At 40.6% G+C, this 24,832-nt stretch overlaps 3 protein-coding genes across 4 annotated transcripts in view; 2 read left to right on the top strand and 1 right to left on the bottom strand.

Moving 5' to 3' along the window:
* The first annotated feature begins 5,388 nt into the window (after positions 1 to 5,388).
* irx7 (iroquois homeobox 7) lies at positions 5,389 to 6,878 on the top strand. Its single transcript, XM_034086755.1, has 2 exons — positions 5,389 to 5,610; positions 5,910 to 6,878. The coding sequence occupies exons 1-2, from the start codon at positions 5,389 to 5,391 to the stop codon at positions 6,669 to 6,671; spliced, it is 984 nt and encodes a 327-aa protein (XP_033942646.1). The 3' UTR covers positions 6,672 to 6,878.
* A 1,963-nt stretch (positions 6,879 to 8,841) lies between these two features.
* Positions 8,842 to 15,676, bottom strand: cd40 (CD40 molecule, TNF receptor superfamily member 5). 2 transcript variants are annotated; one of them, XM_034086753.2, is made up of 9 exons: positions 15,537 to 15,676; positions 14,690 to 14,774; positions 13,409 to 13,531; positions 13,160 to 13,306; positions 12,983 to 13,076; positions 11,478 to 11,536; positions 10,912 to 11,004; positions 10,790 to 10,821; positions 8,842 to 9,478 (listed from the first exon to the last, which is right to left on the bottom strand). In XM_034086753.2, the coding sequence occupies exons 1-9, from the start codon at positions 15,588 to 15,590 to the stop codon at positions 9,173 to 9,175; spliced, it is 993 nt and encodes a 330-aa protein (XP_033942644.1). In that variant the 5' UTR covers positions 15,591 to 15,676; the 3' UTR covers positions 8,842 to 9,172. The 2 variants fall into 2 exon arrangements, with proteins under 2 accessions (XP_033942644.1, XP_033942645.1); XM_034086754.2 differs by having other exon boundaries at positions 10,796 to 10,821.
* A 3,818-nt stretch (positions 15,677 to 19,494) lies between these two features.
* Positions 19,495 to 24,832, top strand: part of LOC117449707 (protein diaphanous homolog 1) — a 38,856-nt gene continuing 33,518 nt past the window's right edge. The window contains exons 1-5 of the mRNA XM_034087541.2: positions 19,495 to 19,714; positions 20,291 to 20,419; positions 21,320 to 21,394; positions 21,880 to 22,053; positions 22,186 to 22,343. Coding sequence (XP_033943432.1) covers positions 19,622 to 19,714; positions 20,291 to 20,419; positions 21,320 to 21,394; positions 21,880 to 22,053; positions 22,186 to 22,343 — 629 coding nt within the window. The 5' untranslated portion in view covers positions 19,495 to 19,621. The remainder of the gene's footprint in view (positions 19,715 to 20,290; positions 20,420 to 21,319; positions 21,395 to 21,879; positions 22,054 to 22,185; positions 22,344 to 24,832) is intronic.

The raw sequence follows: 24,832 nt of genomic DNA, 5'->3' as shown, positions 1-24,832 counted from the left end.
TGGACGATCCCCACCGGAGCGATTTGGGGTGAAGTGTCTCGCCCAGGGACACAACGACATGCAGTGGGACTCGAACTTGCTATCCCCTGATTCGAAGTCCAGCACACTACCCACTGAGCCACAGCCTCCACATCTGTAATAGATACGTATCTTACTGCCGTGTGCTATGGATGATACATTCATTGTCTCAATACTTCAACTGCAGACTCGTAAAGTGCTAACGGTGGAGACGTTAGTTATGATGTCTTCAGCGAACGAGGCCCACGCAGGAAAACATTCATCTTAAGAGGAGGAGGTGATTATTGCCAGACTAAACTATTACCTACGAGTACTATAAGAACCGTTCATCTCACTTTGTAACACCACGACACTTTCTTTAAACAGCTCAGAGGAGAAAGGGAACGATGACGATGTTAGGGACCCTCACAGCAGTAATAATAATACATGTATCTCGTAAGTGCTTTTACAGGTGCTCAAAGTCGCTTTACAGAGGTAGTGAAAAAGGGCAACAATTAAATACCGTAAAAGTCACATTGAAATCGAGCGATAAAACAACAATCAGTTTGAAGAGGTGAGTTGGTGTACGTGTTTGAAGGTGGTGCGGTCGGTCTCTGATGGGCTGTGGGAGTGAGTTAAACTTACATAGCGCCTTTCAGGGGGCCCAAGGTCGCTTTACAGACAAACAGTCAGACAAACAAAACAACAATAAACTAGGGCCGAAGGCAGGAGGGGAAGTGGCGAGATAACGATAACGCTTTACAGAAAAACACGAGTCAAACAAAACAACAGTCAGACAAACAACAAATACACTCGGGGCCGAAGGCAGATGTGTAGGACAGGGTGCAGGGGGGTAACAAGCTGATCTGCAACGACGAGCCCACTGGGGGGGACCGGGCCCCAGCTAACGGAGGGATCCTGGGGGCCTCGCACCCACCCAGCGGGGCCCAACACAGGGAGACACCCAGCAGCTGTCACACAGGCCATCAGGGCCCTCACCAACGCCACCTGTCAATCACCCAGCGGAGGGCCGTCAATCAAGCTGCGCCCAGGAGGGAGCTGGGGGGGCGGGACCCGCTCCGGCCCTAAACAAAGACATACTTACATTTGCAAGCGGTTTGAGCGCCACTACCGCTTTGAGAGAATGATAGAGTGGTCCTGATAAGAGCGATGACAAAGGACAAAGAGGGGAAGGGGGTCCGGGGGAGAGGGGGTCAGATAGTGAGGAGGTGGGAGAGCTTGATAACATTCACACTCTGATACATCTCTCCATTTGTGCCCCAGGAAATCTCATTAGGGGCTTCTGCTGGGATCCCCTGGTCCTCTCCTCACTATGCTAACGCTGCAACGCTAGCTTAGCTTGATCTTTGTGGGATTTTCATTTGTGGCACTATTTTATTAGTATTTCTATTTGTAGAGTACTTCATTTTAAATGTAGCTGTAAGGAATTGTAATCGTTGTGCAAATGTGCTGGTATTTATATTTGATATATCTGTACTATGATCTCTTTTCTAATTGTTAGTGGACTGTGGATTGTTATGTATGTGCCTGACTGGACTGCACATTTTAAAGCTCAAATCTGGCATGAACCATCTCTTCTTCTTTGAGGTAAATATATGTCCATGCATCGTCCATATTATATTTGTACTCTCGCACTTTTTTACTTCTATTTCTTCTTGCACTGTTTTTATTTAGTTGACGTCTCACATTTGGTGTTTGAGAAGCCTGGAACTGCCACAATCCCACTCCAGCTATTGTGAACATGACAACAAAGCCTTTGAATCTGGACTTTAAATCCGGAAACAAGTTGAAAATCCACATTTTGTACCCTCTCATTTCCCTCAATGCGCCCCCCTCCTCTGGCTCAGTTCAATGAGCCCGAGTCAACGTTCTCCTCCTTCAGAATCTGCGGCAGTAACACATAAATAAACTAACAAGCGATAGGTGTCGAAGACTGTGGATTCCCTCCAGGCTGTTGTTCACACCTCGCCTCCTCCTCGCCTCCTCAGTCCCTTTGTCCGCCTGCAGGTAGGGGACAGCCTGTAATTGAGGTCACACCTAAGCCTTTTGTCCCGACCTGTTCATTAGCCCGTTGCGTCGTCGTTCTGCATTTCTCTCAAACTCGGGTCTTGCTTCCTTCCCTAAGCTGTCTGTGTTGTGAGTTCAAATGAGGAATATGCAGAGGATGTAGATAAAGGAATGTTCACAGGGCTTTCCCCATACAGAGGAACGGCCGCGCGTTATCACGGAGAGAGATCCTCTCTGCTATCTCTGCTATCTCTGAGCACCGAGGACAATCGTCTTCCATTCGGCCCCTTCTCCTGCAAACGACCGACATCCTAACGGCAAACAGCCCGAACTGGACCTGTCGGAGCAGGACCCACCTGCTGTGTGGCCGAGCGGCCCGACGAGGAAGAGAATGAAAGGGAGTCCTAGAAGAAGGACAAAGGCCGCTTGCCCTGAGCCGTTTGTGTTGTGAGATGTTACTCCTGATGCCATAAGCCTCCTTCTCTTTGCATCCATTGTTGCTCTTGTTCAAATTTGCTTTAGGTTCTTCGGACCCCACCCAAATAAATTCCTCCTCTCCCTCCCACCTTTAGCACCTTTAGAGGATGCTCCAGTTTCAACTTTACCAGATACTTCAATATTTGTATATATGTTCAATTTAAAAACAAATATTGCCATATACTAGTATACAATTATGTTATTAGTTGTTCTTATTATTAATACCTTGTGTCTGCCTCTTTCTTCTCACTTCCAACGGCGCTGAGCTGTGAACCCTGATTTCATTTGACCGCATGCTTTGTACTGGTGGGTCCAGAGCACTCATTGGCTGAGATTGATATTGAAAGTGGATGAGATTGTTGATGATGTTGGTGATGTGGTTAATGATGACAGGAATGACGTCTTGAATGTTGTTGTATTATTGTTGTGTTGTTTTAAGTGTCGGACCCAGGAAGTGTAGCTTTTGTCGAGAGCAAAAGCTACTCCTAAATAAACATTAACAAACTGCACTGTACCGATGGTGCCGCAGCTCAAACTATTATTCTCATTTTTAATTATCCTGTCCCTATTTTTATTTGTTCTGATTAAATGTTTGGTCTACAGATATTTGTATACATATATTTATTTGATTTATATTATTATTGTATTATTATTATTTAATTAATTGAACTATTATTTATTCTTATATTACTACTACTATAATTATTATTATTATTATTATTATTATTATTATTATTATTATTATTATCATTTAATGCATTAGAATATCTGGCCATTTGAGAAGCTTGAACCTTATAATGTTTGTTTTACTCTAAACTTAAAAAAACATGTTGTGATTTCATTTAAAAACTTGCATATTGTATTTCTGCCTAATGAAATAACGCCTTATCCTTGCTAGTCTGCAGCCTTTCCTCCAGAGTCACCTGAGTCTCTGATGTTGCATTTAAGTACATGACAGAATTCACACCGGTAGAAATCACATCGTGTGACGTTACATGGCTCTAATTGATGGCCGCTAAGATTTCAAATAAACAAATCACTTCAGGTCGATACTACCTGCTGCAAAGAGCCCCAATACACATCAGACTGTGACTGTTCCCCTTTTATATCTGCAAGCTTAGTTTTTCATTACAATTCCAAGTCATTGTGAAAAAGGCTGGTGGAACACATATAAAGTCAGACTCATACATGCTCAGATTTATAATTGATAAGTGTTGTGCAAAATGTGAGGCCTAAATATAAAAAATATAAATAGTTTTGAGTTTGTGAGAATGCAATTTACTCATACAAAATAATAAAAATAATAATACATGTCATTTTTGTAGCGCTTTCCTGGAGCTCAAAGCATGTGTTACGGTCGACAGTGAGGGCCGATACATTTCTTAAAATGAGTAACAAGTTATGTGAGACGACGAGTTATGAAAAGCATGTGTACTGATTCTGTTTAGCTTTAAAATATAATAGAAATAAAGCAACTTATTAATATTTTTTAATATTATTAATATTTAAAGAACATGATTGGGGACATCTACACTTTTAGGCATCCAGAGAAGGTCCAAGCTAAACTGCAACATAAGGACCATGTATTAAAACACAACGATTTCAAATGGAATATGTGTAAAGTATGTTTAGGTATCACTGCTGCATGTTTAGATCCTTCCCTGTTGTCACTTAAAAGCCCCCCCCCCAGCTCTACACCTCCTGAAACTGTTAATATAATAATCACAATTATGCAAGATAAGAGAGGGGAGTCCCTTGAACCCAAACACTGAGCTGAGAGGCTCTTTGAAGGGGGGGGGGGGGAATAAGAAGTGTAATCTTCTCCTCTTATCTCTCTGACACACACACGCACGCACACACACACACACGCACACACACACTGTTATCTCACAATTATCATATACATTAGTCAACACCTGTTTCACTTAACCTGCTTTAATTAGGCCCATTGAAACGATGCGCTGCACTCAAAACAAAACCATCCGACACGTAAAGGCAGCTTGTTATGGTTCGCTCAATAACATTTACAAATAAAAAGGTATGGCTGCAGGCGTGATGGTAGATGTTATGGTTGCATTAATCGTGTTAACTATTCAGTGGAATAACTTTGAGGAGTTTCGGAGACTGCCACAGCCGCGTTCATTCGCGTATACTTCATAGTTATTGAGATGGTTCATTTGATTCACAGTAACTATGATCTGTAGGGGATGAAGTGTGAGAGGCAGCAGACTGGCGGAATGTTGTTAACTGAGTTCAGGTGGTTTTCTTAGCTCTGCACATTGGTGCTAGACAAGCCAAAGTGTTACATTCGTCATTTAAACGACATCAAACATGGTGGTGTGCTGCGACAACTAAATCAAAAATGTAATTAACAGAATAATACGGATTTTAATATATGAAAACATCATGTCCCCATAAGATTGGCTTAGTATTTAAACTTTTAGTTATCGGTGGGCTGTGAAATGACATTTTATTTGTATTTTGTGCTGTTAGAAAATAACGAGGAAAACCTAAAGACCTTTTCTATAAAAAAAAATATAAGATGTTTAAGATGTTTTTACGTGAAGTTAGTTTTCCTTCTTTATTCCTTAGTAAAGCATTTGAATTGAAACTTCTTCTGAAAAAGTCTCTGTGGAGCGATAAGTAGCACATGTTTAGCCTCTCCGCGAAAACGCTAAAAGGAACAGCGGAGGGCTTCTTTGATGGGATTTGTTGCCAGTGAAAGCTGTGGGTCTTTTGAACGGAGCTGTCAGTCACTACCAGTGGGACCTCCCCCCTCCCTCCCCCCTCCTCACCCCTACAAACACACGCTGGCAGCTGGCTTGATATAAATAGATCCAGGAGGCTAGTTGCCACTCAAACTCAAATAGCAGGGACGCAGGAAAGATGCCCGCGTCGCAAAGTGGAATTGGCAGCTTTTTCTTGGAGAGGAACATCAGCATGCCGACTGGATATCAGATCCTGGGTCTGCAGCAGCAGCAGCAGCAGCAGCAGCAGCAGCAGGCTCAGCACCTGGCCGCCATGGCAGCTGGGATTCCTCTAACTTACTCAGGACTACAGGGATACAACTTCATCCCCTACCCGCACCACAGGCACATCACACACATGGTGAGTTGAGAAAGCATTCAAAAATATATAAAGTAGAGTCATAACAACTTAGTTTTAACAAAAACGTGCGTAAAATCTGATTTGGAGAAGCGGAACCAGCATGTCTCCGAAAAAGCTTCTTCAAGATTCTATTGTTGTGAAATGTTAGAACTTCAACACTTTTGTTTTCTCCGCATGATCATGCATTCCCCATATGGTGTCACACGTTACTCATTAAAGTCAATAGACGCCACATCCGTGCGTAATTACGCATCAAGACTCCTTTCCTCGTCCTTACGTTCCTTCTCTCTGTTTTCCAGAACAACGGGTTCGACTTGAAGGGCGCTTCTCCATACCACCCCGCTCTCCTGGCTCGTGGGGGGGCTTTCTACACTCCGTACCGCCCCGGAGCAGCCGAGGATCCCGGTAGAGTCGCCAAAGTGGCCACAAGAGAGAGCACCGGGGCGCTGAAGGCCTGGCTGAACGAGCACCTGAAAAACCCGTACCCCACTAAAGGCGAGAAGATCATGCTCGCCATCATCACCAAGATGAGCCTCACGCAGGTCTCCACCTGGTTCGCTAACGCACGGCGACGCCTGAAGAAGGAGAACCGGGTGAGCTGGGCGTGTAATAAGGGGAAATCAGACGAGGAAGAGGAGGAGGAGGAGGAGGAGGAGGATGATGAGCTGGAGGGAGAGAGCGACGATGCGGATAGTTCAATGCAGAACCTGGAGGAGGAAGAGGCTCAGATCGACCCTGCAGACACCAAGGAGAAGCAGTTGGAGAGCCCGGCCTCTGTGGACGCGCGCCTGGAGCCAAGCAGCGAGCAGGAAGACAGGAGAGAACTTGCACTTGTCAAGAAAGTTGAGACAAGTGACTCTGGTCACACGATATCCGCTTTGGAGAGTAAAGAAATCAGCCAGAAACCCAAAATCTGGTCTTTAGCTGAGACCGCCACCTCGGAGACTGTGAAGAAACCCCTGGACAGTTGTTACAACCCGGCAGGAAAACTGTGGGCAGAGTGGGCTTCAAGAAACGGGCTGTTTGTTCCGTCATGCTACAACACTCATGAAGTTGTCTAAGAATATTTAGACACACATTAAGAATTTAAGAGACATTTTTCCACCTCCTATTGCACTTTAAACTTTCAAACCTCAGGGATTTGGTCGCTTATTCCTGAAGTTTGCAGTGAAATAAATCTGATCTGAGACCAAAGATTACACATGTCATTGTAAATAAATGTAAATGTATTTTTCCACAACAAACATGTAAATGAAATGTCCTTTGTCTATTCATGAAGAAATATTTTTGCTTAAATAAAATTCAGCTTCTAGTGAAATTCTGACGTGTGTTTCTGGTGACTTTGCAATGATTGAAAAACTCACTTGCCGCTTTCATTCCTTCTTTTACATAAGCAGTGATGATCAAATATGAAACTACATTTTTTTACATGTAATTTGTGTTAATGGTTTCGCACAGAAGGTAGACTTTTCTTTAAGATCAATTTAAATTCGCATATAAAATTAAAATAACAATGATTGGGATTATGTATGTAAATCGGAAAGAGTCGTTGCCTTAATATGCACATCAAACCAAAGCATTTTAATCTTCTCGAATAGGTTTGAGTCCCAGCCATTACACTTTGAACCTCACATTGTATTTAAATGATCGTGTTACCCTACTTGATGTATTTATTTCAACCATTTTATTCACAATTATTCTACAATTGATTTTAGATTAGGCAGCAGCAGCAGGTTCACGGGTCTTTTAAAGTCTTTGTAAAGTTTTGGCAGAGGCATTCTTCTTCACTATCAATCGCACATGTGGGTTTCATGTAAATTCAAAGGGCTGTACCTCCAATAATCCGGGGATAATGAGAAAGCCCCTGGGAGCGCTGCTGCACCTCTCCATGCAAATCCCTACAAACAGGAACACACAGAGGACAGATTAGCTCTCATTTGAGCCTCTTCTCTCCCAGGAAACAGATGAATAATAGAATATCATGTAATGAAAGCTCAACATGTTAAGTGTTAGGCCTAATGATTAAACGTCGCCTTTACATTTGATATTAACAGTTTTAGCCTGATTAATGACTCCTTTTTCTACTCGTTATATTTACATCTTCAGTTAAAATATCATTGAGGAGCAGTGGTTTAAAGTAACTAAGTACATTTACCTACTGTACCATTTTGAGGTACTTGTACAGCACTTGAGTATTTCCATGTTATGCTACAGTGTACTTCTAATCCACTTCAATTCAGAGGTAACATCGTGTACTTTTACTCCACTACGTTTATTTAATACCTTAAATTACTTTGCAGATTTTGATTAATGATGTGAAATAGAATCAGCACTTAAATCAGACTTTAGTAAATCCACAAGCTATCCTGCAGCATACAAAGTCATTCAAACTAGCTGCATCTTTACCAGCTTTGAGAACACTTTAATGATCAATCATTATTATCAAAACATATAGTATATTGTTGGGAAAATGGGCCACTTTGCATAATCAGTACTTTAGGTTTATTTTGATGCCAATAAGTTCCTACTTTACTTGAGTAACATTTGTATTGCAGACTTTTAGTATTCCTACACTCTGGTATTTCTACTTTTACTTAAGTACCAGATCTGAGTACTTCTCCCACCTCTGTTGAGCAGTGGAGTAAGTAGTAAAGGTAATAATAACACACTTTGAGATCAACTTTAATAAAGTGAAGCTGTAGCACCACCATGAGGACATCAGATGTAACTACAGCAGCATTTATTCAACCGCACTAGGCCTTTGTAAACTATATTTCCAAAGTGTTATAATTAAGTCAAATGATGACACACATATAAAGTAAACACATGTTAAGTTTCAGCGTGACTTACAGTTTCCGAGGATGTCATTTTCCCCAAGTCCATCACAAAATCCGGTTAGAAATAATGGACGCTGAATACAACTAAAAAATCGGTACATTTGAAAGTTGAATACTGTATCAAAGGAATCCGGTAATAGTTGACCGTAAATAAATGAATTCGGTGCTTACAGCAACAGCTTGCAGATGACTCGGCATACTTTTAAAGTAGCATTATTTTTTAACGTCACACACATTTAGGCAAAAAGGATTGGGCTCAAGCTGTCGCACATAGAATTAGCATAGCCTACAGGCTATATCACCACAAGGCATTATGGGATTTCTTTTAAGACCCCATTCATAAGACAGACCAGACACACTTAACTGTACAAAACGTAAAACTCTGATTGTGTCAAACATTTTACACTTTTTTAATGCAAGTAAAAAGCTTAAAAGAACAATGCACAATTATTATCATAATGAGTTGTGTAAAAAAAAGATGTGAATTTGCAAATAAGCGGATGACATCACGATATAAAGACAGAGAAATGACCACAACACTTTAAAAAATGGCTACTTTGTTAATTAAAATACTGTAGTGTGCCACACTTGTAGTATTTTGACACTAAAATGTAATCATTTCAACACATAACAAGTTATTTCTAACACTAAAGGCAACTATATACATATTAAGAAGAAGAGTGAATTATTTACAAATGGGGCAACAATGCTCAACAATCCTAACTTCAAATAATCGAACTATTATCGGAGTTCAGCAGCGGCGGATCGCCTGTCAATGTGTGTGGTTGTGATTCCTGTCGGGAGAGTTTCGACGAGATCCCAATGTCTTGAGTCACAACGTTTCCATTATCAGAGAAAAGGCCATCTGATGTATTCTCGTAGCTCGGATGATCCTCGTTTTCCTCGGGTACTCCGGCACCCTCCTCCTGCGGGTGGGACAGCAGCTCTTCTTCTGCAGTCGGCTGTGTCATGTCAACTGTGGTCTCTCTCAGCAGCTCCCTCTTTTCTCCCCAACACGATTGAAAACAGCCCTACAAGAGTAACATGTTGTTTAATAAAGGATATTACACATCAACAGTTTGTATATCTCAGTGTGTATAAATCCTCCCTAATAATCAGATTACTCCAATTTCAAAAGAATAGAAAACCTGTTTTACTTGTTCATTGATTAGACAATAGCTGGACATTTCCAGCTAGATCTGTTCTGCAGTACCCTGTGTACCCTAAATTAAAATAATAGTTTGACTACTTTGGACTGATTAGCTTTCTTTTTGAGAGCTGTATTAGAGGAATAATACCACTCTCATGTGTGTATGCAAAATATGAAGCTAGTACAGGGTGTACGCAGGAATCCTGAAGTCAAATGTAATCCCTTTCAAGATTTTTTTTAAGACCCTTTCCATACATTTTAAGACCTCATCGCCACTTGGAGTTCTAACCGGTTACCTTGGCGACACACTTTACCTCACATTGACTATACACAGTATTGATTGTCCTTCCTCCTTATCTTCCAACCATTTGGACGCAGACTTGCATTTCCCCATAACGATGTTGCTTAGCAACCGGCGTAAACGGACCTTCGCGCGCTATCAAGCAGTGAGCGTGCGATGTCTTGTTCAGATGACGTCAAACCCAACGGGATGCCATCAATAAACTACACAGAATCACACGACACACCTACGCCATGATTACATTCAGGCAGACTGTAGAACACAACCTCTTTGGACAATTATATACTTATTGAAAACAAGCTACAAAATGTGATACCTTGGAAAATGCCCTTTAATACTTTTTAATAGCCTTAACTTTCGCTAAATTGATTTATCAACTTGTAATACTTGTTAAGACCCCGCGGACCCCCTGTAGATGTAAAACAGATAGCCTGGCTCTGTCTAAAGTTAAAAAGAGCCCAACTTGCATTTCCTTTTTTCAGATTAAACAAATTACCCATCGCATGTTAATAAGTGAGGTGCATGCTCACCGTGTTGTATGTCTTTATGTTTGTTTGTTTGTTTAAAGGACAGTGCACATTGATCAACATCGCTGTAAACGTGCCAGTGTTGGCCAGCAGGCTAATTTTCAACTGTTGTCCAAGATGTTAAATAACCATAACAAAGCTAAACTAAACTATTGTTAAGATAAACTATGCGAGGAGCTTCATATTTAGCATACAGATATTAAAGTGGTATCAAAAGACAATAAAGTGTGGAAGTGACATGATATACAAAAAAGACACATTTTGGGGAACAATGACAACACTGAACGGTCAATTGTCTTCTTGAGAGTGCGATAAGAATATTTCTGGCTTCTTCGGTAACGAGCAAGATAGAATTCACATTTACCTTTACCTTTCCTCTTGCATCATCTCGTTGACCTAACGGAAGGGAGACAAAACGAGAGGTGAGCACCTTCAGTGCCTTACCGAGAAGTCCTTAAACAACAGAACCTTAAGTGCCGTACGTACCTTTATAAGCGATACAAAGCACAACTCCAAGTGCAGCAAGAAGCACTACAAGAACAATAACACCGATCAAAATGTGATGGTTCCGATTTGCCTCTGCAAAACAAAACAAGAGAACCATTAACCAGATATCACACACAATTCATCATTGCATATAATACTGGATAATTCGATATTTGAGAAAAATATGGGCATTTATGAAGACAGTCTTTTATACAGTAAATAAATCTCCTCCACAACAGGAAATGGGTTACCTTCATGTATATTACACATTTGCATTTCATCAGAGGAAGCCCACATGCAGTTGTGAACATGTTCAGGAAGTCAATACATACTTTTTTAAATCAATTTTTATCAATGAAATTACAGTGGCGTCTGTACACCAAAGTAGTGTAACCATGGTGTAGGTGAAGTGTGTTAATCCCACACTTAAAACCACAGAGGAACACAGGTTTATGAGAGCCAACATCTCGTCGCCTACATGGTGTCGCTTTGAGCGAGTCACCGCTAACCACACGGCTGCTGAAGGTGAGAAACATTACAATTCACCAGCCTACTCAAAGACTCACCACAGATGTTGTCAGAAACGTCTGTTCCACCTTGTTGAATATGGTCTCCACTCTCACATCTGTAAAGAAGGTCACAATGTTAAAGGATCATTCCTGGCTTCTCATTGTGACTGAAAGATTCAGGTGATCATTTGCCCAAATGTACCCTTTTTCATTTCTATATTTCACAAGCATACTGAAAGCTTCAGTGAATTGGGAACTGCTATCGTGAGAGCAACTTATAAAAGGAGCTAGCAGCATCTTCAGCACATTTCAATACATAATGACCCCAGTTTACAAATGTGTTTAATATTCTTCATCACGGAAATCACCCACAAAACCACGATATCTTCTCAGAAATGTTCAAATGTAGTATGTAAACAAAATTGAGTGTCTACTTGCAGGATATTTTGAGAAATGTGTGTTCTTACAAAGAGTTAGAGAGAAAAGCCACCCTCACATTATGGCTAGCTGCTGGTTAGCTTAGCTTAGCATTACAACTGATGGAAATGGCTATCCTGTTTCGCTCTGAAAGTAACAAAGTCCACTTATCCCCTTTTTTAAACAAATGACTTACTATATTATTATATGTTATTTGTTGAAACAATAATGACACAGATTTACATCCTGGTCTATGTTATGGCCTGCTACTTGCTGTAGATTCACATTTAACAGACATGTTTAGAGAGTTATAACTTGTTTAATTAACAAGTGTACTTTCCAATATTTCCTATAATAGTGAACTAACTATATTCAGATTAAATATTAATTTGAAGAAGCCAATAACCAGACAAAACTGAAGAGAGGAAAAGTAACTTCCTTGTTAATGTTTATCTCTGAATCAGCCTGTAAGAAAATGTGCTCGAACAAAGGCTTGTTTTTCTAACCCAGGGGTCGGCAACCTTTTTGATATGAAGTGACATTTTTGTATCAGCGTGCCGGCGATCGGGGGAGGAGTTCGACGCTTGTGAACTGTCAACAGGAGGGCGGGGGGAGCCTCGCTGCGGGGAAACTGTGTGTGTGGACCTGCCAGTGCAACTTACATGATGCCGAATTTAACAAACACATTTAAATAATTGGTTTAAACGGCATAATAATAAGGACGATCGTCCGCTCTGTGATTCTCCAGAACACACAGGTGGCCAGTCACTGGGCTTTCAACTAAATAAACAGCCACGCAAAAACTGCGGCATTCGTACAGCTCCTTATGGGTACTGCAATTAGTGAAGTGCTTTCCTCCGTGGCGAAACGATCAGCACCACGGAGGAAGGCGGCAGAAAGTCGCCTGGAGTTAAAGAGAGCGGAGCTGCGCATGGCTTCCTTCTGCAGGTAACGGGGAGACGCGCTCTGGCGGCGGTCTCGTTCAGGATCCGAAAATAACATGTAAATATTTTGTCCACTTATTCATAGTGTGCCACTGGTTACGGTGCCGCGTGCCAATGGTGGTACGCGTGCCAGGGGTTGCCGACCCTAATATGAATTAGCAAGTGGAGGTTCAAGCTGGGAATTGGAGTTAATTTACTTACTCTGTCCATTTCTGACAGGGACCACCCCAAGAGCTGCCGTTGGAGAATGTGCCTTCAGGGCATTTCTGACAAACTGTGTCCCGCGTATGGTTGCCTGAAAGTGATAGATTTAGTACAGAACAAAAACAGTGCTGATCTTTCTATAGATTCAGTACAAATGAATATGGTGCATCATACCTCTGAACAGAGCCCCATCTCCCGGCGTGCAGGTGGTGTGCGGCACACAGGTGATGCACTCAGCACTGGAGCAGTGAAACCCCTCCTGACACAGGCAGGTGCTGCGCTCCTTCTTGTTCTTATGGTCAGTAACCTGGAAGTTTTTGTCTGAAAGAGAAACGAAGACACGTTATAAATTGTGCTGCATCAAACTAAAGTATATCAGTATGCATAGTCACTGTTTTTTGAATATTTCGGACAGGGTCTTACTTGGGTCACAATAGCGCTGACGGCGACACACGGTATTCTTTGTGTGTTCATCCTGATATTGATTGTCCTGACATTCGACACATTGAGGATCTTGACAAAGGCTGGAGGAAGACATTCTGGTCCCTGAAACACAGAGTGGCGCTTCTTAGTGAAACATGCAGAACCGTGCAGTATTATAGTACGTGTCTCAAGTGCATGAGGAAATAAGCTCTCGTTGAATAAGATGAAAGTGCGAATCCACCCCGATGTCTATTAAATGCAACCCATGATAATTTTGTCAAGGAACTGATAAAACCTAATGACAAAATCCCCTTTACAACTTCCTAAAGACCAATCTTAGTTATTGTTTTATCAAAAGTTTAAAACCCAGATATATTCACAATTTCCCCAATGATTTAAACACGTGAAAATAAGCACATCATCTAATTTGAGAAGCTGGAGCCAGATAATGTATTTTTTTGTTTTTACCATTCCTGCATTTAAAAAATAAAATAATATAGTCAACTTATTGTCTCAGCTCTACATGGAAGTTTTACTGATATGAGTATTGCATCGACCTTCTCCTCAAGTCTTTGCAATGACATAATGTTATTTATATAGCACTACATAAATACAGAAATGATTTCTTGAGCCAACCCAACAACCACTTGGGAACAATGGTTGAGATGAGAGAGAAAAAGCAAGAGAGGGGTAGAGAAGACTGAAGAAGAGAGTTGAACTTTTCCTTTAACATTTCTGAGGGGAGAGTGAAAGAAAAAGAACCCAAGGATAAGAAGGAAGCTAAGTGAAAGCAAAAATAAATGTTATTTTTATCAGTTTTGAACAAGCTGCTATCTCTGGGGCAGAGAAATGAATCTAATGTGGAAGTGCCAAAAGCTTTATGGCAGAAATAACCTCAGCCTCTTTTATCGTACCATGTGCTACTTTTTCACTTCTTTTTTTCTAGCTTAGTTACATGTAATATCCATTTAACCCATTTAGTAATTGGAGGACGTTTTTTAACATTTACATTGAGATACAAGTGACTCACAATTGTTAATTTTGCGTGAGTGAGTGTCTACTGACTGCAAACATAGAAATAACATGTCCTAGATTATTTATGAACACGTGAGGAAGTCAGCAGCGGAAACGTGTTTGTCTACAGTATGTTGTTTCAAGACTTTATCGTATTTTCATTTGTAGACATTTGTTGTTTAAATGTCGTGTTTGTGTACGCCTGCTTTGCTTTAACTGCCCTGTAGAGGATGAATACAGTATTAAGAATAATAAAGATTTCAATACCTGGACCACACATTTTGCAGCAATCGCCATTCACATCCGCATACTGGGTCAGTGGGTCACATTGCGGCTGAGCAGAGTTCATAACCTGCAAAACAAAATGGGTGTCATTTATACAAATACAATCACATTTATTTATAAAGCCCAATATTACAAAACACATGTTTCTCAGGGGGCTTTACAGTTTGTACAGATCAACAAACATGAATGACAGGGTAAAACATAACAAGATGAACAATCCATAGGAATGATGGTAATGTGAATCTCAAATACAAATAGAATTAAGTCAAATGCAATAACTCAGAGGTTTACTAATGCTTTGTATCCTCAGTAGTGTGTGGTTTCATTGACTGTATGTTAACTTCCTCTTAGTCCATACTGTTAATGCTGGGAAGTCCCAAGCATTCAAGAAGCTGGTATCCCCGATACTGACAGCCACATGTCCTTTTGTTCATTTATTAACATGTTTTCGCTATCAATATTAAAGACAATTGCATATTAAGATTCAGAAAAATACGTGTTTCTCAAACAAAACCTCGTCTGCCCAATGCAGCGACGAAAACGAAAGTGAAAGTACATTTTATAAGATGTGCACCATTCTGTCTAAACAGTATCTAAATGGTGAAACATTGAAATAATATTAACAATTAGGGCATAATATCATATTATAGTGTGCTTCTGAGTAATCGATGGTTATGATGAGTCTTACGACTAACTACATTTCGCCTACAGTAGGCCTACACCTTTCAATCACATGACTGGGCGATACAGTGTAACCGCAACTACATTCAGTTAGCTCTATTCAACATCTTTCATATTTATAATAAAATATATCATTTATCTTACTCACCATGAAACCCAGAAGCAGTATCGGCAGCAGTAGATGCATCTTAGTTCCCAGCATGTTGTCTCTCTCCACGGTCACAGTGTGTCTGCTCTGTCCTCCCCTCCTAACTATAAACGGTTAGACTGTTTATGAGGGTGGAGTTGAGAGAGGGGATTTCCTCCGTGAATTTTTTTTAAGGTCCTAGATGACCATTTCCTGTAAATGCAGAGGCATCCACAGCGAATCCAGAGTGGTGATTTTCCAGAAAAGTATTTTAAACTTTAAGAAAAAAATATCAGTGTTGGAATTATATTTGTGTATTTTAGAATTGGTGAAATATAAGCAAACTGTATTTGAAGTTGTTTATTATAAATTAAAGTAACGGCTACTTATGAGAAGAAGTAAGATATACTATTATATTATTGGATTATTTCACTCAATTTAATCTAGTTTAATCTAAAGCAACATGTTGCTTAAAAACTAAGTGTATGTTTTGTTAGTAACATAATATTCAAATACAAATAAATCAGTAACTGTATAGCTGCAAATAAGTGTAATGCAGAAACAAGTAATTAGAGAAATCCGAAAAAATGGGTAAAGTACAATAAATGAACAGTCCTGAGGTCAGTTTACTAAATCACATTATAGCAGCTGTAACCATGACGTCTTGAAAAGGATAATATGCTTGTACTGGGCCTCTATCAACACAAGTTTATATTTGAATTAAACAACCCAATTTACATTGCCTCTTACGAATGTTAGGACAGAGAAAGGGTTGTGTTGTTTTCACAGTTCTCGGCAACACCTGCTCCTCAGTAGCCTGAACACTGCACACACTGAGGGATTCCCCAGACTCCCCTCTTGAAGGGGGGATTCCCACAACTGGTTGACTGCGAGTGAAAAATGCTCTTCTCTCCTTTTCAGATATGCACACTGACTGAATACTCAGTGTGTTGTTATGACCCTGGGTCATTATGTCATTTGTGTGCGGATATTTTTCCCTCCTCCTGGGTGTTTTTCAATGTCAAGGAAGGCTGCTCCAGAGCCACTATTTCAAGGATGCTACGTCACCGAGTCCCGCCGAAGGACTGTTCCAATGTCCAGGATGCTTGGAATTCTGCCGAGGCTGGCGTCCTTCGTTGCGGGAAATTTCGAGGCTGCACATGTGTATCCTCCGCGGTCTTAAAATCCCCACAATGCTTTGCGCACAGAACAATTTCCAAATCTTTAGCGGAAATCGCGCTCCATTTAAGGCGGGGCCTCGCATATGACGCACACCTGTTAGCTTGTTCCACAATTCTTCGTTTTCCGAGGCTAAGAAGGATTCTTGCCTCGCTTCTGAAGGAAGTGACTCGGAAGACATGTCCTATCAAGGAAGCGTCCTCGATATTGAGAAACACCCACCGGCCGTTTCTCAATCTCGAGGATGCTGGCTTGGTAGTCGCGTACTTCCAAGTCACTTCCTTCAGAAACGAAGCAAGTATGCTTCCAAGCCACGGCTTCGGAAAACGAAGAAGAATGGAACAGGCTAACAAGTGTGCCACTCTCTCTAACGGTTTCAACATAAACTGTGCCGAAAATAAATACCTCACGATGTCTATCTAATTATGAACTTGCTTTACTTTCAGGAACACATTTTTGGTGGTAACAAATGTAACAAAGTAACATTTACCAACACATGTTCTACGCCACTACATACTTACATTTAAATGTGTGCTGCGTTGGTTCAGCCATTCTCCGCAAGGGTTTTTGAAATTGGTCCGTGCACAAAGCATTGTGGGGATTTTAAGGATGCGGTGCAGCCTCAAAATTTCCCCCAAACCAAGGACGCGGCCTCGGTGGAATTCCAAGTATGCTGGAGATTGGAACAGTACTTCGGCGGCACTCGATGACGTAGCATCCTTGAAATATTGGCTTGGAAGCCAGTATCCTCAAGATTGAGAAACGGCCCGTGTGTGTGTGTGTGTGAGTGACCTGAAGAGACTGGAGCATTTAAACTGCAGCCACGCAGTTCCTCTGCCCTCTCTCTCATCGACCTCTCCTACTCCCAACTCCGTGACTGTTGTAGAAAACCTGATCTATTGTTCTGTGTGGTTACATCTAACGATTACCGGTCCTTTTGTACTTTTTGGTATCTTTGTAAAGATAAGCTAATTTAATCTGTTTTATTTTTATTTATTTAATCGTTTATTTGGCAGGGACAATGCACAGTAAAGAACACTTAAAACATTCAAATGTATCAAGTGTAACATCCGCAGTCCCTCACATAAAACATTTAAGAAAATTACATTTTACAAACATAGTCAAAACTAAATACATAATATGCAAAAAGTGCAAAAGAGCAAGAGCAGCATGCATGAGTATTTACCACATGGCAGTACAATATAGCAGCTACGACATATAAGGTGCAAGAGAAGATAAAAGAGCTACCTAAAGTGCGAGAGGAGATACCCCTGTGTTAAAGTGCAGTTAGCGGTGCTCGCATGTCTGTTTGTTTCTCAACCTTCTTTGAGTTGACCTTTGAAGCTATTGGGAGTGGGACAATCCCGTATCTCAGTTGGGAGGCTATTCCAGTGTGAGCTGCCTTTAATGGAGAGGACATTTTGTCCAAAAAGTGGTCCGTCTGCGGTGGACTTCACAGTCTCCTCTGGTTTCTGACCTAATGCAAAATGTGTCTTGAAAGGCACTCTTTGCTTTGCCCAGGAGTGCGACACCCTTTTCTTTTGTTCAAATCACGTTTTCTCCTGTTTTTTCGTTAGGTTAGGTAAGAAGCCTGTATTTTATTTGACTTATTTTTGTTAGGCAAGATTTAGGTATGCCCAGGGTTATTTGTTTATGAGGGTTGTCTCGCCTCCTTTAAAAACAAAAAGGTAATTAAAATTACCAAAGGCATTTTTCTGTCTCATTGTCCATTTCTTGAAAATGGGAAGAATGGGGAGAGTGCAATTTTGTGCTGCGTCTAGGTTCCCCGAGACCTGGGCGTAACAGTGTCTAACACCACCACGTTATCTCTGTCCCGATCAGTCTATGGCCCTCACCTCATGCATATGTTGCTAGGCAACAGCCAGTAAACCGGCTGTGTTCAAATGTCGTTGCCTGTGTATTCGTGTAATTACTGCACTTTGACCGGGAGCACTGGAAAAACGTGCACAATGAATTTTCTCAAACTTTCCCTGGCTGGAAATTCCAATGGATATAGAATTAGAATCCTTTTCATGAAAATGAAAGCATTTTATGGGAATATTTACACCATTTTACCTCTAAACTTAGTGTTATTCTGCTTCTTTTGTACTGGCAATGGTGTGCCTTTTCTTGTATAGGCCCTGGTTAATTTGTCCTATGTTCAGAAAAGCTATGCACACTGTTTAATGTTGACTGGAGGAAGGGTTGAAAAAAAGGTATAGGTGAAAGGGTAAAATATAGATTTTTTAAATGACTTTCAACTACTCACTTTACATTTTCTTGAATTAATAACATACATATTATTACTGAACCATATGTAGGGTCAGGACTGTGTTGTTGCACCAAGAAAACTAAATGCTCTTACCCTTTTAAATCAAAGGTATCAAACCAAGAATATGATGAAACATTTACATTTGCGTTTCAATTCACAGGTGACTTAACCTGGTTTTTCAAACAAACAATATAATAAAAGTAATATTTCATATGAGTATAGAAGAATAAGTCCTCAGTAGTAATCCATAGGAGATACATGTTGTATTTTTCTATTAAATTGTACTTCTATGGGTCTGGGAAAAGAGCTGCCGGTCTTAGTGCTCTTTCTGGGTGAAACGGGGTGAGCAGCAGGTAATGCACATTGTGCTGCGAGTGGAGACATGTAAACCGACTTGAATGTTCTGTGGTTCTGCAGAGAAAGCATGTGTGCTGCTGTAGGTGTGGCCAAACAGCAAGTACTTGCCTTACAGGGAACAGTAATATGATCTGAAAGAGGGCGGTGGTAGAGAAATAGTCATACAAATCACAGCCTTTTCCTTTCCCATGTTTAAAGGAGCAGATCACTATTTGGGACTTGCGTGACAAAAAAAACAAAACAGCTTTCGTATCGTTGAGAGAGGCAGTAAATGGACTGAGCATTTGCATGGATTTTTATGTCATCTAAAAAAGTTGTAATGCCAAATTTAGGATCAAGGAAGAAAGACAACCCATCCAGAATGGACAGACACACTGAGGATCTGCCACAGGTACGATGTCAGCTTATATATATGTTATTAACGGCAACTGTGCTGTGATGTACATGTAAAGTCAATACTTGTGAAGCTCACCCACTCGCTTTCATTAACGTCACTTCAGGGCAGTAAGAGAAACCTTTTGGTTTATTGAAGTCCCTGGAGCATTTCTTACTTCCTCAATTCAATCTGATTTCCCTGTTGCTCAGACCAAAGAACACAGTTACTCAGAAATCTGACGGATAATTCTGTTCCTGTAAATCTCATGATGAACAGATTGAACTTTGCCACGCAGTGCTTCCTCTTTACAGTTTCAGTGAGCTGAGATTAAGTGCTATGGTCAAATATTGCCAGATTAAAATACTGCATGGTAAATAGAAGGGCATGAAAGTAATAAAGGAGGGAGAACATGGCTGCTACACTATGATGTATGTGTTAGTTTACCAAATGCAACGCTAGATTTAGAATCACAATCTTGAATAGTGTGGGACATGTGAACCAACATTACAAGTTTACAACAGGGATAACTTCTTAAGTACACACAGGGTAATTAACCTCACAATACTTGTTGCTGGCTTGTTGTACTTTCAGTTGAGCAATGAGGATCAGCTGAGCATCATGAACAAGGTGAGGAACGGAGAGTGGTCCATCGAAGATGCTCTGAAGGAAGCCAGGAAGGAAAATAAGAGGCTGTGCAAACAGAACAGCCAGACTGAAGAGGTACCAGCATGTTTAACCTTCCTCCACATTACATTGGTTGTCTTTCTGAAGTGTTTACATGGAGGTTGAGTATATGGCACAGTTTTTCAGGAGAAGTTCAAAAATACAAGTACGATTATTAGACATAATGGACACCAACCAAATACCCTTAAACTAATCTAACTTGAACTACTAAATGTCAGACAGAGGGGGAACATAAGACCTTGTAAACATGTCACATTAGAGGCACTAAATACAAATATGAACCTATACAATTAGTATAATAGGGCCCCTTTAAACCAAGCGTCCTTACCATTCGATTGGCTGTGATTTAAAGTTCACAAGAGTTTATAAACACAATCGTAAGACATAATAAACCCTTTTCAAATACCCTAAAATCCTACCCAAACTACTAAATGTTCCCAAAACCTTTAATACATCAGGCTAAACGTTGGTTTAAAATATATAAGATATAATAAACACAGACACATTACAAGATAATGATGGAAAGAGCTGCTGAAAAACACATTAGAAGTGCTGTGAAACTGAACTAGGCCAGTGAGCCTGTAAAAAACGAGAGACCTGGAGGTTTTGCTTACAACGTTTTCCATCTCCCCAACACATACATGTGTTTAAATCTCCTCATCAAAACTGTCTAGTAAAATGGAAGACTGGTGCCCCACATTTCCTCATCTACTCTCATGCTAATAAGCTGCTTAGCCTGATGGTTAGCTTTTTGAAACACACCACTGTCTGTCCAGTTTGATAGGCCCAAGGGTATTGTGTGAAGGAATGTGGAAGCGTTTGTTCACCTACCAGGAAACAGTTCATCTTGATACTTTCTGTTTTTCATTAAAATGTGTTATTATTTCCTTAAGGTCTACGTGTTTCTAATGTTTAGTTGTTGTGCTTTTGTTGCAGGAACAGCAACCCTCACAATACAACTTCAGTGTTCACAAGCACAACCGGTACAGGTGGCAGAAGCGGGTTCTTCAAGTGAGTTAAAATGAACAAAACAAAGATTATAAAGGTATGCTATCAGGGAAGTCTGTGAGGCAGGATGCTTTTTGCCAAAGCAACTCACACTAAGGCTGCTAACAATGCCCACATGCTGTTCAGCTGGTATAACAGGGTTGGGTATAATGTGTACCATGCTTACCATTTTAGTTTAGCAAGTTAGCATGCTAGCATTTGCTAATTTGCAAGAGACACAAAGTCTGTCTGATGCTAACGGGGGAGTCATTGCTTTTGCAGGTATTTGGTCCTAAACCAAAGATTTACAGCAAGTCAACAAGTTAGTATGAATCACCCACAGGGGAACATGAATTAATTAAAAAGCTTCCTTGGCAATCCATCCCTTAGTTTGTGAGATCATGCGTATCAGCCCGCTAGCATTGTTAAAAACACTGCCAGAAGATAACATTGTTACTGTGTTACTGAAAATAATATATCAATTCAAACCAACTTTGTGACCAACCCAGATTGATTTTAAAACCAAAATGCTGTGCAGCATCGAGAAAGGCATCATCAAGCGGCAACTTCTCTTTTCGATTGTCAAGAGTTGTGATGAAGGAGTGGGTTCCAGGTTCTCCATTTCCTTTAAAGGAAATCATGATTATGAATTGGAGGCCACTTCAGTGGAAGAGAAAAACAAGGTAATGTATATTTGTGGGAACTCTAAAGAACCTGTCATTTGTGTTGAAAAATGTACATGCAGAGAGAACGAAACATGTTATTTTTAAATTCCTTTTCCTGTTTTCTACTATTTTCCGGCGGGTGCTTCTCAGATAATGCAGCTTGTGAATCGGATCATTTATGCGAACATATACAGTGACCCTGAAGAGTGTAATGCAGAAACCCCTCAGCAGCCCGAAGCCTCACAGAGTCTTCGTGAAGGCGTCTTGTTGCTGCACAGAGGCGGCTTGGCATCATTCAGATGGGTGAAGTACGGATGTGTCTTTGTTATTATAACGCTACTTTAGTAAAACAGATAAACACCATTTATGATAGTGGTGAGAAATGTCAGGTTGGCAAGCACCCTAACCCAAGTTGAGACCGGGAGGACGTGTGTTGAAACCGCACCTGAAAAAACCTACACATTGTGTGGTCATAGCTTAGCATACAGAAAACAGGAAGCTAATCTGACTCTGCCCAAAGATAAAAACTCATGCACCAATATATTAATTAAAAACTATACAAATGCCATAAACAGTATTTGGTGATTTAGAAACAAGAATTTCTGAATTTCAATCTGAATCTTGAAGAGTTATTTTTTTAATCCAAAATATCAACATCAGAAACCAGTATAGGTGAATGGGTTTATGCATGTGTTTGTTTCAAACCTAATGTGTATAGGGCCTGTGCATATGTACTGTGTTTACATATCGACCTATTGAGTAAACATGTAATTTCCCCTTAAGGGGGTTCATTATTTCTTCAATAGTAGAGGACAGCAAGTATACTTCCTGCGAAACAGTTTGTGAAGTTCAGTATATAATACACAACCCAGTCTCACGGCATTTTGTGTTATAGTCACGACATTTAATCAATTAATTCGTGTTCACCATCACGATTTCCCCCTTTTTTTTCCGTGTCACACAGAACGATTTGAAAAGTAATGTATTTCTATTGGTAGTATGTTTCGTGCCTGCAACACGTCTTTTTGTCCGTTCTGGTCGTGGAAGACCGGAAGCTGTGTGGTTCATAAAAACATGTTCTTACTCAACTTTTTATTTTAAATCGTATAATGCCGGACTTTTTTTGTCGTCTGTGAGGAAAAGAAATGGGGCTCAGAGCCTCAGAATACTGAAATCTGTATTTTTAAAATCTTTTTTTCCTTCTAATTTGTTATTATTTTCTAAATAACACACTGTTATTTACTCACCAGTAACACACAATTATCCTTGTTTTTATTTATTTGTTTGATTCCATAATCTCTGGCTTTTTTGGTGTCCGTCAGGAACTGAATTTCAAAATAAAAATAACCGGAAACAGACATAGCATCATTGCCATACCTGCGATACACAGCCACTGAACTGATTACCCAAGATCCTCAGCTATGGTTTAAGCTCGCTGATTGGATGTTTTAGCCGCAATGCATGTAGGGATATGGTGTTCATGCCATATCAAATCCGAAAAACCTTTTTTTTTAAAGAAAATAATACTTTATTCCGAGTGTTTTTGCTTTTCTCTTTGAAAGTCATCACATAACTGCATTGTAATACACGGTTCGGCTGCATTACATATTACATATCTGCCGTAGTTCTTTATTTATAGAGCCCTGATGAGAAGACCTTTAGAAAAAATGCCGCCGAAACTGAATACTTGACGTGGATCATAAATATATCAACAATTAAAGGTGACATGTCATGCTTTTCCGGTTATTACCCGTCCCCTTGTGTTATGAAGGTTTTTATGCATGTAAATGGTGTGCAGAGTCAAAACCCTCAAAGTACACCCTGTAGCGAGTAAACTCTAACACAGAAAATACCTCCCCAAAACGCCTCGTTGGAGATACGTCACTGTCCATTTGATTCTTCCGGGGACATCATGATGTCATGTCGTCCCCGGAACGAAATGGACCAATCCGTGGAGCCGTTACGTTACGTCCGCGGAGCTGTTACGTTAAGCCCCCGCTGATTGGTCCAAATTGACCAATCCACGGACTTCCTCGCACACTCAGTGCAGGCAGCTCTGCTGATCTCTCCTCCCTGGCTGCAGGCTGATAACAGACAGTTGGGATCGCGGCGAAATCCTCTCTGCAGACCCATTCTCACAGCGTGTATCAACCTTTTCCTTACTCAATATCAAGCCACACTTATTGTTTTTACTTCGGCTGTGACTTTGTGTGTGCTCAGGGTGAGTTTGGCTGTGTTTCGCTGTGTATCGCTAAACAAGGAAATCACACCTTCACGGAGCTTAGCGCGATTCACAACGTCCCGACCAATCAGAGCACACCGTGCTCACAGGGAGGGGGGGAGAGCTGCAACGAGCCGTTTAGTGGAGAGAGTGAATACACATACTTTACAGAGATGCTATGCGGAACCAATGTGAGTTTGGAAAATTGCACAGTATAAATCTATTCTAGTAGACCACAACAATGGAATTATGATCAGTGGAAATGGCCATGACATGTGACCTTTAAACAAAAAAAGTCCGACATTATACGATTTAAAATAAAAACAATAATCGTGGCTTGATATTGAGTAAGAACATGTTTTTATGAACCACACAGCTTCCAGTCTTCCAAGACCCGAACGGACAAAAAGACGTGCTGCAGGCACGAAACTTTTAAAATCGTTCTGTGTGACACGAAAAAAAGGGGGAAATCGTGTTGGTGAACACGAATCAATAGATTAAATGTCGTGACTATAACACGAAATGCCGTGAGACTGGGTTGTAATACATACTGAATACAGTTGTTATATAGTATAC

Source organism: Pseudochaenichthys georgianus, chromosome 7, assembly GCF_902827115.2.
Source record: "Pseudochaenichthys georgianus chromosome 7, fPseGeo1.2, whole genome shotgun sequence".
NCBI lineage: Eukaryota > Metazoa > Chordata > Actinopteri > Perciformes > Channichthyidae > Pseudochaenichthys > Pseudochaenichthys georgianus.
Note: the sequence above shows the minus strand (reverse complement) of the source record. Positions and strands in the feature narration are given on the sequence as shown.

What these genes read in the sequence shown, in the direction of transcription:
- irx7 (XM_034086755.1), top strand. Translation starts at nt 5,389, where the DNA reads ATGCCCGCGTCGCAAAGTGGAATTGGCAGCTTTTTCTTGGAGAGGAAC. An exon ending in ACAGGCACATCACACACATG is followed by an intron (nt 5,611 to 5,909) that starts GTGAGTTGAGAA and finishes TCTGTTTTCCAG; the next exon opens with AACAACGGGTTCGACTTGAA.
- cd40 (XM_034086753.2), bottom strand. Translation starts at nt 15,590, where the DNA reads ATGCTGGGAACTAAGATGCATCTACTGCTGCCGATACTGCTTCTGGGT. An exon ending in CCCTGTCAGAAATGGACAGA is followed by an intron (nt 11,537 to 12,982) that starts GTAAGTAAATTA and finishes CCTTCTTTACAG; the next exon opens with ATGTGAGAGTGGAGACCATA. An exon ending in GCTTTGTATCGCTTATAAAG is followed by an intron (nt 10,822 to 10,911) that starts GTACGTACGGCA and finishes CCCTTCCGTTAG; the next exon opens with GTCAACGAGATGATGCAAGA.